The 13,328-nt window shown below is 41.4% G+C and overlaps 1 protein-coding gene across 2 annotated transcripts; it reads right to left on the bottom strand.

The window, feature by feature from the left end:
* Window positions 1–5,358: 5,358 nt before the first annotated feature.
* LOC135553693 (galanin receptor 2b-like) lies at window positions 5,359–12,648 on the bottom strand. 2 transcript variants are annotated; one of them, XM_064985649.1, is made up of 3 exons: window positions 12,510–12,648; window positions 8,017–8,411; window positions 5,359–6,272 (listed from the first exon to the last, which is right to left on the bottom strand). In XM_064985649.1, the coding sequence occupies exons 2-3, from the start codon at window positions 8,388–8,390 to the stop codon at window positions 5,519–5,521; spliced, it is 1,128 nt and encodes a 375-aa protein (XP_064841721.1). In that variant the 5' UTR covers window positions 8,391–8,411; window positions 12,510–12,648; the 3' UTR covers window positions 5,359–5,518. The 2 variants fall into 2 exon arrangements, with proteins under 2 accessions (XP_064841721.1, XP_064841722.1); XM_064985650.1 differs by lacking the exon at window positions 12,510–12,648 and adding an exon at window positions 8,948–8,997 and having other exon boundaries at window positions 8,017–8,313.
* Between the last annotated feature and the right edge of the window lie 680 nt (window positions 12,649–13,328).

Below are 13,328 nucleotides of genomic sequence, written 5' to 3'. Positions count from 1 at the left end.
GTCACAGAAAATCGAATGTATACATGTGTACAAAATGACCAAGTGGAGACCGCTATAAACTGTCATATACCAGATATAGGATATATCAAAAGCAGAGATGGAGCTTGCTAACTGCATGCTGAGTGTTGGAAATGATGAAGTCCCTTATTTTAGAGAATTAAAGTGTGTGTGTGTCCGTGCATGCGTGTGTGTAGTCTGTTCTGCCTGACTTTCTTAGATCCATGTCAAGCAAAAGGGCTTTAAAAAGAACAGTCTATATCGTGCTAAGAAGTAACTGGGGTGAGTTTTTTTCAAACGTCTATTTATGTTCCAAATTGTTATTAGAGTTAATTCTACCCTGAGTCATAGCAACCGGAGGCTGAAGTGTCATAGATCACGTTTACTGCTGCTTGACACCCACAGGTTTTGGGAACGGAGGGGTTTAAACAGCATCAAGGCCATGACTAAAGCACTCCACTCCTCTAGACTTTCTGCTCTGCTATGATCATCTTCACAGGAAGTGTCTACACAACAGATGGGTTCTGGGTGAAATGGAGGTTATGGTTTGTCCACTCACCTCTATGACTTTTCCTTGGATCGTCAGTAATTACAACACATTACTATGTATTTCACGTCTTCTTTCAAGAGATAATCATGGCACATTCAATGCCATCTAATCTAACAGCATATTCCCTATATACACTTAGGGTATGTTTGTAATCCACCCAGTTGGCCCACACTTTATCACCCAAGCTAAATAAAGTCCGTAATGCTCATGAGAAAGGAGAGACAGTTACACAAGAACAGATTCAATTCAGTACAAGCCTGAAACCATACAAATGAAACTATGAATCACTAACCACTAAATTGTTCTTCAAGCAAAAAGTGTCTGAGGCTTAAAGCAATAAGGGTAGCCTGATATAAAAACATTAAGTGTCTTAAATCAGGGTCTTGAGGAGTTAGTAACTCTCTGTGGTGAGAGACAAGGACATGTTTTTCAATTAAAAAGACAATTAGATGGAGTATTGACCTGCTGGAAGATAAAACAGTTCATAAAATTAAAGACCAGACATTTTGCCAGTTTGTCGGAACACATTTAATTTGTTTGTCACAAATGTTTCATTATCCTGCTTCTAGTTTGGTAATATTGAAGGATAATGGACATTGTAGGCTACCATTGCAGTTGTATCATCTGCCCACAGATTGAAGTTTGACAATGTCAAACAGTAAGGCACTTGATTCTTGACTCAGCTGGTGCGTGGATATGGATTTGAATCTCTGTCTTTTTTCAAAATACAAAATCCAGGACATTGTGTCCGAGCTGCGTCATTCTGGGATGGAGGAAGTCTCCCGCACAATAGAGTTATCCCAACAATGAGTCAGGGAACACATCTCAGGGACGAATTCGTAGAGACAAACCACCCTCTATTTAACTTCACATCTTGTACCACCACTGCACAATGGGCAGATGTTCATCAATTACCGTGTGCCAAAATAAAAGCTTTCATCCCAGTCTTAATTGCTTGCTTTGAGTTTTGGGTGTGACAAGTTACATTTCCGATTGAAATGCCTTACAGCGTGATTACATTAAGGAATGCACTCCCACCATGATGATGATACACTGATGAGTCAAAATCATGCTGTTTATGCATAACGTTGCTTTTGTGTAGCACACATTGGCCAGAGTCATTCTGTAATGTCTATGCATGAAAATTACATTTGACTTTCTTCTTTACAAGCTTTATTCTTTAATCAGGAGCTCCTTCAAAGTGAAGCAGAGGCAACTCCTGCATGCAAATGCTGCCTGCTCCCAGGTCAAATTCCAGAGATACAAGGATCTCTGGGGGCTCCCTCTTTCTCCCCTTTCTTGCTCTCTCACTCTCTCTTGCTGCTTTCCTTGATATTCTACTACAGTATGAGTTACTTCCTAGAGGAAAAGGAACAATCTGCCAGGAACAGGTAGGCCTAAATCAGTGGAGGCTGCTGAGGGGAGGACGGCTCATAATAATGGCTAGAGGGGAGTCAATGGAATGGTATCAGACGTGGTTTCCATGTGGTTGATACCATTCCATTGACTCCATTCCAGCCTTTACTATGAGCCATCCTCCCCTCAGCAGCCTCCACTGGCTTTAATGGAGAAAAATAATCCTCTTTTGTGTGCACGCACAGCACTGTGTGCTCTATCTTCATACAGTTTCATATTTATTCAATGTACAAACGTGGTCCGATGCATTCAAGGATGTAACGCTACAAGGTGTGAAACAGATGAGGGTAAGCGCTCTGATGACAAGGGAGGCTGCAGGCTTATTGATTAGTTGCCACGACAATTCAGAAACAAGTACTGAGCCTTATAGAGCGTCGTTGAAAAATCCTCAAAACAAATCACACGACAAACAATGCCTTTCTATAATCATATCAGTGCAAACAGAGAGCCTGTAGTTCAATAATTATATTTACTGTCTGTACTCATTGTAATGACAGTGAATGAAACATGGGAAATGATTGCCTGCCACCGGAAGAATAGGATCAATGGAGTAGGTGGATGTATCGAACCACCATTTGGAGAGACAATTATAAAATGTGTAGGATGGTGAGCCAGACTGGAAAGGTCTTAGAAAACGCTTCATAAGAATTGGGTGAGACTGAACCTGTGACTGTTACTATGATAATAGTCATTTTATTAGACATATAGCATACCTGAAATGGGATTTAGCTAATTGAGGCTCCTCACGTCTTGCAATGTAAATTAGTTCTACTCTTGGCATGATAATAGTTGCTGTCTTCTATTGAGATCGGATTAGCTCATTATATTTACCAACCTTCAGAATACATGATGTGTGATACTGACTACTTTAGAGCATTGTTGTCCCTCTACCTTTTTACCAATGAAGGTTCTCAAAACGAACACACAAAGCGTTTCTAATGTGAAGTGTGTGTCATGTGTATCCTACTATTATTAATGGGTGAACAAGAAAAGGATACATACTCCATCCTGACTTTTAGATGGGTAGTGTGCATGTTGCCAAACCTAGCATAGCAAAGAACACAATGAGCTGTGATGAGACTGTTACAACTCCTTATTCCTTTTCTAAACATCTCAGTAGTGTACTTATGAATACTGATGTAGGGACTGAAATCCCATATAGGGATAAAAAGCAATTCCCATGAAAGCAATTGTTATTCCCCTAGGCGGAATTTGCTTTTAATTAGTCATACTGAGAAGTTAGAGACGTTGAAAATCAACAGCATATGGGCTAAGATACCCATGAGGTGGTAAGCTATTTGTTTCATGTTAATAAGATGAACCAATTGAGCTTTTAAAGCATGGTCTGTTAGAGCTTGAATGTTTAGAACACACAATATTTGTTCGTCTTCGTTTAAATGCATTGCTTATGAATAGCTACATTACACAAACGTACCTTTCATAAAAAACTACATAGGGATATGTCTAGGTTTAGGGTTGAACCCAGGGTTGTGCACATGAAGCTAGGATTAGGGTTTGATATGTTACCAATAATAGCATTAAATACTGTGACAAAAAAAAACATTTTATTTGATAATTGATATTTACATCCACTTCTAAAATGTTTAGCCAATATTTAACCAAATACATAATCTCATCCAATACACATAAACAAGTTAGAGAAGTACATAAAGTACAGACATAAGGAAGTGTCACAAAAAAGGCGAAAACAAATAATACAGAAAGCACATTGCATTTTGACAAAGTTGCCGGGTATGAAGGAGAGTTCAAAATATAAAATATATACTTTTCTGTTCTGGCCTTTTGCAGGAAAATCAGTCCTGCTGGTGGAAAATTGCATTTCTTGGAATTTCTAAATGAGAGGGAGGGTAAGAACATGAGAGGCAGGGTAGTTTAACACAGCAGTGAGGTAGTATACAAGCTTTTAAGGAGACTCGACTAGAAAAGGGGAAACTAGGAAAGTGAAGAAAGCAAACAGAGAAAAGAGAAATTTGACTTCATAGAGTTTAACAGACAGATTAGATAATACAAGTGAATAGAGGCCATAAATGATAATATAGTTAGCAGCATGGAATTTACAACAGCAACACAACTCTTAAGTGACTGAGTTCAGTAAACATCAGAGAGAATCATGCGAAAAATACAAATATGTGCAAAGCAAAAAGTTAACACCACCAGCCTAATACATTTGAACCTATAGAGATCCTATTCGTAGGCTACACCTCCATCACTCGGTCGCGTCATGCCATTGTTATGAGCAATCTCAAGCCGCCCTCTTGAGATTAAACGCATTCATTCTGAACGTAGGGAAATGACTGCTTCATCTAAATTACAATGAAGTTGCAAATATTTAGTAGGACACAACTATGCCATCATTATCATTTCATAAAATGTACATTAGACAGAGGGTAATGTTGTCATTAGCTAGCAAAGTTTGTTGAAAATAGCTAGCAATGCTAAACCTAGCTAGCTAAAATCCGGTGATCTCCACTCAATCTTAGCTTGCTAGCTAACATTAATTTCAGTTTGTTATATCTGGAGTACTTCTCCTGTCCAATTCGGTGTCCTGTGTGAATCTAAGTGTGCGTTCTCTAATTCTCTCCTTCTCTCTCTCGGAGGACCTGAGCCCTAGGACCATGCCCCAGGACTACCTGACATGATGACTCCTTGCTGTCCCCAGTCCACCTGGCCGTGCTGCTGCTCCAGTTTCAACTGAACCGCGGCCCTAGGACCATGCCCCAGGACTACTTGACATGATGACTCCTTGCTGTCCCCAGTCCACCTGGCCGTGCTGCTGCTCCAGTTTCAACTGTTCTGCCTTATTATTATTCGACCATGCTGGTCATTTATGAACATTTGAACATCTTGGCCATGTTCTGTTATAATCTCTACCCGGCACAGCCAGAAGAGGACTGGCCACCCCACATAGCCTGGTTCCTCTCTAGGTTTCTTCCTAGGTTTTGGCTTTTCTAGGGAGTTTTTCCTAGCCACCGTGCTTCTACACCTGCATTGCTTGCTGTTTGGGGTTTTAGGCTGGGTTTCTGTACAGCACTTTGAGATATCAGCTGATGTACGAAGGGCTATATAAATAAATTTGATTTGATTTGATTTTAATTCTGCAAGTCCATCTGATGACATCAAAATGATGACAAAAGGTTTTCCTACTAATTAATTGCCTCATTTTGAAATGTAATTGTATTTCCAGGCCATTGTAATGCACTTGATGATATCTTCCTCAGCGCTCATTGATAATGCATAGAGTAGAATGCTCAGTCGGCATCAGTTCTAAAACAAATGTTCAAACCAATATTGTGATGAAACATAGGTGCAACCCATAAATTAAATGACTAGTATTCTAATTTATAATTCTCTATTTGAACCATTCTCATGTTTGTTTTTTTAAGGATCATGCTCTCTTTACCCTCTCATCAAATTCTCAGTTGTCACCATCTCAAAAACCGAGACACTGTCATCATTGAGTTTCCCTTTGAGGTTGGAAAGCAAAGTCTTTGTGATAAGGCAATCTGCACAGTCCTTCACCATAGGCCTCATCATTCAAGGCTGTTTCTGGAAATGGCTTATAGTTGCTTCCCTCGGCTCGGCGATGGGCCGGCTGCTCATCTCACAGTCATTTTGTCGTACATTGTCCTCATTCATTTGTGACACTTCTGTGGACCCTGCCTGGAACCCAGGCACTGTGTTGGCTACATGTACCACATGCACTTTGTTCCTGCCGTTCTTACTGAGAATGCAGCTGAACACCTTCTTGAAACCTTTGCGAAAGTGCTTGGACACCAAGGCGTACACAATGGGGTTGAGGCAGGAGTTGGCGTAGGCCATGCAGTGAGAGAGGATCCTGAATGCGTATGTGGTCTGGTTGAAGGGGAAGTCTCCGTACAGATAGGATAGGATCACCACATGATAGGGCAGCCAGCAGAAGCAGAAGAGCACTGTGACGATGATGATCATTTTGGTGACTTTGCGCTTAGCCCTCTTGGACTCCGACATCCCGTCCAGAGGGTCCACAGCAGTCCACATGTACTTGATGGTTCTGGTGTAGGACAGGCTCACGATGAGCACAGGGATCACATAACCAAACACAAAGGTGCAAGTGTCCAGCACCTTGCGGTTGTACTCCTCCCAACCTGGAACACAAACGTTACTGTTGGCATAGTCTATGAGGTCGTAGTAGCTCAAATACGGTCCTGCGAAGATCAATGATAGTCCCCAGATGACTACCATGGCAACCACGGCATTACAGGGCGTTCTCAACTCTCTAGAGCGAAGAGGGTAGCGAATGGCCAGATACCTAGACCAAACAGAAAGACTTAGTTACAATATACACTGAGTGTGCAAAACATGAAGTAACACCTTTCTAATATTGAGTTTTACCCCACCCACCATTTTGCCCTCAGAATAACCTAAATTCTTCGGGACACGGACTCTACAAGGTTTCGAATGAGTTCCAAAGGGATGCTGGCCCATGTTTACTCCAATCCTCCCCACAGTTGTGCCAAGTTGACTGGATGTCCTTTAGGTGGTGGACCATTCTTGTTACACACGGGAAAATCATGGTCATGAAAAACCCAGAAGCATTGCAGATCTTGACACAAATTCGGTGGACCTGGCACCTACCGCCATATCCCATTCAAAGACACTTAAATATTTTGTTTTGCCCATTCACCCTCTGAATGGCACACACACAGTCCACGTCTCAAGTGTGTCTCAAGGCTTAAAATCCTTCTTTAACCTGCCTCCTCCCCTTCATCTACACTGATTGAAGTGGATTTAACAAGTGACATCAATAAGGGATCATAGCTTCCACTTGGATTCACCTGGTCAGTCTATGTCATGGAAAGAGCAGGTGTTCCTAATGTTTTGTACACTCATTGTATGTTGTTTGCTTTATATGTGTAATTGCAAGTCAACTGGGATTTCATTACACTCCACCTTCTAAATGGAATTAATTGTTTTTACTGTTGTGTTGCTTGCACAAAGACATACAAATATTATGAGCGCTTACTTCTGGGGGTTAATAGACAAGAGGCACATTGGTGCTGCAAATGGAACTAATGAACGGGCAAACAGTGTGTGTGTATATTGCTCATCCCAAGCTGGCAGTGAAATAATTGCTGCTGGGTATTCTAGGTCTCAGCTGAAGCCTGAGTGGATGCTCATTTTTCACATAGAGGACATCTATCAAATGAATGTTCCCCTACAAAAGGTAAACAACACCAGGGTTTCTGCTCCCTTATTTAATGTAAGAAAAAAAAGACCAGCTATTTTCACTAGTCTGAGCATAGCGAGGGCCCTGCAGAATCAACGGCATCCATTTATGCAGGAAAGAAGAATATGTCAATTTCATGTAGGGATAAAACATTAGTGGTCTTTTACTGTACTCAATCACAGATTCAGCCTCAATTTCAGGTCAAGACCTACTATTTCATTTCCACATTTTAATGCAGATAAAATGCCTTTCCCTTGATCACATGGATACTGGGTTTCAATTAACGTGACCAACAGGGTTGCCAAAAAATAAATGCCTGAACAGCATTCTCCCTATCTCCCTGTGAAAATGTTAAGGTTGTTTTGTAATAATGACCAATGGATGACTACAGTATAGGTTACTGCCGTGTGCTTTGCTAAATGAGCGTTAAATGAGCGTCCATCCTCTTCTGTAGAGAGAGTATTGGGCGCTTGTATAGAGAGGAAGTGTGCTGGACTTTAATGAGGTGAGGGAAATAGTGACCTTGGCAATAGAACTCTGTACTATAATTGGCATTGACCTTTAGAGCTGCAGCACAGGTTATGTCTCTGGGCTTTCGGTTAGAACTCAACCGAATATAAATGACAAAATATTTCACAAATGAAGTATATTCCTATCAGCTCCTCGTTATGAGCCATAAAGAAGTAGTTAACCCCTAAATGATAATTAAGATCTTCCTTATGGAATTTGTATGCATGTCGAAAAATTTGCATAGAATATTTCAATGTTCTGAATTTTTTTAAATGTTAAATGAGACATTAGCCAACAAGAGCTACAGTGTACATACCTGTCAACCGAGACGGCGGCCAGCGTGAAGCTGCTGGCATACATGGTGAGGTTGATGAAGAAGTGGACCACCTTGCACATGAAGGAGCCGAACACCCAGCCCTCCAGGGAGTAGATGGTGGCTTGGAAAGGCACGCAGAAGATGATGAAGAAGAAGTCGGCCACGCTGAGGTTGAGAATGAACAGGTTGGTGGTGTTGTATCCCACCTGGCCGCTGCGGAGGAGGACGGCCAGAACCAGACTGTTCCCAATGGTCCCCAGCAGGAATATGAGCGAGAACACAACGGGCACGATCACACTGGTGGGATTCAGCTGGTAGCTGTCCGATGTGTTCCAGTGCCCTGCTGTTTTGCTGAAGTCTTCCAGATCTGACATTTTGAGAGTATTTTAGAAGTTCTTGAAGAGAATGAGAGAAGTACACGATGTGGTTAATGCTGTTGAATTATGACTGAAATGGGGCTACAGGGACTTTAGGGAACTCAATACTGATCATTTATGAACGTATATATTCACAAATGTTTTAAAACCAGTTAATTCAAATGTTCAAACCACAAGGATAGGGAGGAAAGTTCGTTAAATATTTCTCATAACACATCAATTTCTACTATGACTCATGTCCTGAATCCCACATTGCACAAATTTGAGCAACTATTTCCCTTTGGATGTTTTATTTGACAAGAATGGTGGATTGTGTTCCAACTGTGAGGAAAAATATAAAAGACAACCATGTATTTTCATAACAGGGAGCCGATTGCATGCTCAGACTACCCAAGGGACCTATCCACTCCGCTTGCGTCTTTTCTATAGCCTTCCCACCCAAAGTGACCTGGTTATCCTCTTGCATTCATCTTCATAGCATAAAGATGCACGCATCCATTGGCTGCTAAGCCATACCAGCAGCAAGGTCTATTAAAAATGGAGTAGGGAGAGATGCTGATATGTTGAAGTCATCATTTAAGCTTTGATTATTTGAATCAGCCATGTAGTGCTGCAAAAATACTAAACGAGTTTGGTTTTACATACTGATGAAATCAGCATATTAGGTCACATGTGATTACAGTAGGAGTGTGCCTCAACAACGTTTCAACGATGCCCACGTCTTAATGGAAATGGTTGAAATGACATGACACACATACACAATCACTAATATTATTAAAATGCAGATTCAGATGAAACCATGAAAGATGATGCAGAAGTTGATTTGTTAGTATGAGAGTGATCACATTGTACTGTATGAAAGCTTAAGGTAGGCCTATACAGTGGTGGCTTGTTTGAGTCTACGGTCATTATCTTATTTGTGAACTAAACTAGAAATAAACATGCAAACTGTACTTCCTAACATCATGCAGATAGTAAATCAGTCTATATGAGGACCATGCATACTGACATCATTGGACCATTCTCACTCTATTTTTCCTTTTCCATGTTCATGTTGGACCAACGATGAGTGTTGGTAAATTGGCACTTGCTGTAAGAGCCACTCTGGACAAAGTACCACCATTTCACTCACTGTGATTCATATTTTTGCACAAAAAAAATCTCTGAGATATAGTATGTTACTATCGGGATCTATCATGAAAGGAGTAAAACATTGATGGTGTTGTAGATTTTACAGTTATTGTGTAGGGTTCGGTTAAGCTAGTTTGCTCTACCTCCACTGAGGTCCAAAACCTACTTGTTATCAGAGATGTGTTGTCAGTTATACCATTTACACCACAGGAAAAATAGGTTACAATAAATCTGTTGGCTTGGATTGTACTTGTCTAGCATCGACTTGACAGCTCTTAGAAAACACACATTTCTCAAAGCAGAGCTGTACCGCCACATACCTCCACCTCATAGATCTCCATCAGCCTACGCCAGACCCATCGCTCCTCATAACAAAACTGGACCTGACCCAGCACAGGACTGACTGATCTCTACCGTATCATGAACATGACAAGTCAGATGTCAAGACGACAGCTGCTGTAACCAACTTTAAATTGCCATGACAGAGAGTATTGTTTTAGCCAACTAATTGGCTGGGGATCCTATTAGGTTTGTGACATGACTGCTAAGTTGGTTGCCAAGCTGACATCTGCTGTCATGATTGGTCTGATGCGACATTATTGTTATTACGGTTTGACATATTTGTGACAGAGGATTCAAGTCCCACGTTAAAATAACGACAACTGTAAAGGCTCTGTAGCGCATTCATATTGTCTTAAAACAAACGACTTGGATTCTTCCCAAATCGTTCATAAGTCCTACTATAGGTGACATGAAAGTACATCTGGTGATTTGTCAGTGTGCAGCATCCTGCCTTTCCCACCCTGTAAATTGCATGCCATTGGCTTGATCTCTGTGGGTTAATTTTGGGACCATGAAAGCCTTAAAAAAATAATATTTTGTCAAATCACTGTCAAATTATTATTACATCAGCTGAAAGTCGGGTATTTGACGTAGCCTAGCGGTTAGCACGTTAGGGGCCAGTAACCGAAAGGTTGCTGGTCGGAAAACCTGAGCCGACAAGGTGAAAAATCTGTCGATGTGCCCTAATTTGCTCCAGGGGCGATGTACTACTATGGTTGACTCTTCTTACATATTTCTCATATTGGCCTTGGAGCAGTACTATAGCATACAGGAAACCCCTTTTAAAATGTCTCATTCACTGAATGCTTTCTGGCTGATAGGAATGGGAAACAGTCTCTCTCTAAACACTGTCTTTCTACCACCTATTAAATCTCTTACAGACTCCATATTAAATCTAATTGGAATATCTGGGAGATGACAATTACAGTGGCAAACACTGACTCAACCTGGGAACACAAACACAAAGAAGCAAACATAGTGGAACGAGCACATCCAAACACATCACAAACATACCTCAAATCTTCCATAATCAAATACAAAAAAAATAGGAATTTTACATCAAATTCTACTTTTCTGTTGCTGTGGTACCACAACAACATGTACAGTATTGTGCCCTTTTAATCTAAATGAGGCTTTTGGAGAACAGGATTAAATTGAATATACCCAATAATGAAAACCGATTTTCCTAACACAACATCACATTTGTAATCACAGTAGGCTGCCTTTGCCCACTGTTCCTCACACATTGCCAATATGTGACCTTGAATAATAATGAAAAAGCAAACTGTCAACATACCTCTGTGGCTAATGGCCGATTACCAAAAGAGGAAGGGCGGTTATGTGAAATACACCAAATTATTTAAAATAAACTCTGAGGTATCCTCAATGGAGTTGTATGAGACAATAAGTAAGTAGTTCTGGTATTTAAATCAATGCTCTCTAGCCTACCACTTTTGCTTTACCGCTGCTGTCTATATTCCATTTCCAAGATGCGTCTCACCACTCCTGTTGTCAAGAGTCATAGCCCAGACTCTCCTCCTCAGCAAGCCAAACTCCCAGAGGGAAACAATCTTGACAGCCATGTCATTTGAGCTGGCTGACAGGAAGAGCAGCATGGCAGCCATGTCATTTGAGCTGGCTGACAGGAAGAGCAACATGACAGCCATGTCATTTGAGCTGGCTGACAGGAAGAGCAGCATGACAGCCAGCCTGAGATGCAGGCAGAGAGGACGAGCTAGAAGTGCTATCGAGCTAATCCCTTAGCGTGTGTGAACCAACAGTTGGAGAGGATGCAAGAATTTGCCTCTCGTCTTGAGTCATGATGATGGTTTTGTGTGGAATTACAGCAGTGATGGACAATAAGAGGAGGGTAAATGACGGGATATAAAATAAACATACGATTTTCTGCTTCTCTTTGTCACGGATGGGCTACTGCAGCAGACGACCACACCAAGTTCCACTCAGCTAAAAACAAGAAGAAGCAGCTCCAGTGGACACATGATCATCAACACTGGACAATTGAGGAGTGGAAATACGTCGCTTGGAACATGACAGCGAGTCCAGTTTACTTGAGTGGCCTGCTCAGTCCCCAGAGCTCAAATATATAGGGCATCTTTGGGATGAGATGGAATGGGCTGTTCGCAGCATGAGTATACTGCTGGCCCATCTGCAGAAACTGCGTGATGCCATCGCATCAGCATGGACCAACATCCCTGTGGAGCGTTTCTGACACCTTGTAGAATTCCCCATAGAATTCAGGCTGTTCTGGAGGCAAGGGGGGTCCGACCCGGTACCAGATGGGTGTACCTAATAAACTGTCCGGTAAGTGTAGATCAGTGGAATAAATATGTTTATAATGAACAAATGTAATTAAACAAAATGAAGGTGAAGACACAGACAACATGTAACCAAACTTCTGAAGCACATTCTCATTGCAACAGTAAGAGTAGTTCATTTCCATCTAGCATCCCACATTCCAGTGTTCGGCTGTTATGCACCTCCTCACAACAGAATATGGTACATGGTAAATGCATTTGAAACCTTTAGAAGAATTGCTTCATAAATATTTGAAGGCGTTTGTGTATGAATGTAGACACATCATGCAAATTTGAAGTAGATGTATTTAGGGTGATTTTTACTTACCAGGATTACTGGCAAACTATATATCCGTTGTTCAAATGTCCTGTTTATGTTTGTTGTGTCCTGCTACCCTCAACAGAAAAACAATGCTGCTCATGCTAATATCTGCTCCATAGTCTGTGCTCTCTCTCTTCTCCCTCTCCTCCGTTGCACATTGATATTCTGCCTGGATATCTCTCTCTCTCCCTCTCTTCCTCTCCCTCCCTCCCTCCCTCCCTCCCCCTCTCTCTCTCTCTCTCTCTCTCTCTCTCTCAGTTCAACCCTTCCCTTTCCCCCTCTCACAAAGGCTCCTCCTCCACATTTAATTGAATGTTCACACTTCACTGCAGAAGAGGTGCATTGTGTTTTACACACTGCCGTCCGTACTGGAGCAAAGCTTAACAACCACTGTTTATTATCAGCTAGTGGGATAAAGGAATAGCCTCAAGCAATACTGTCAATCAGTCAAGCCTCTGCTGGACCCAGACTACGGCACTACGGCTGGAACTCATCAGCTATTAATGTGGTGCAAAGTTTTCCATAAATGCATCATTATGGCAACTTTGACTGGTAGCTTATTGTGAACAGTAGCGCAATACAGCTCTCGTGGATTGTTCTCACTAACGAGTTGGGGTGGCTTGTCTTTAGGGGCTTTGAACTTGTGAACTCAGAAAAGGATGATATATGAATTGTTTGGTTGTGGGATCAAGTTGCAACGTTAGGGAATATGGCTATGCTTTATGCTTTATGCTTTTCTTAACATAACCCTTTTGGATGACTATATACAGCAGCTTGATAAAGTTAGCCCCTATTGAAACAAGGTCTCTCATCCACATATATTAC

This window comes from Oncorhynchus masou, chromosome 14, assembly GCF_036934945.1.
Source record: "Oncorhynchus masou masou isolate Uvic2021 chromosome 14, UVic_Omas_1.1, whole genome shotgun sequence".
Classification (NCBI taxonomy): domain Eukaryota; kingdom Metazoa; phylum Chordata; class Actinopteri; order Salmoniformes; family Salmonidae; genus Oncorhynchus; species Oncorhynchus masou.
Note: the sequence above shows the minus strand (reverse complement) of the source record. Positions and strands in the feature narration are given on the sequence as shown.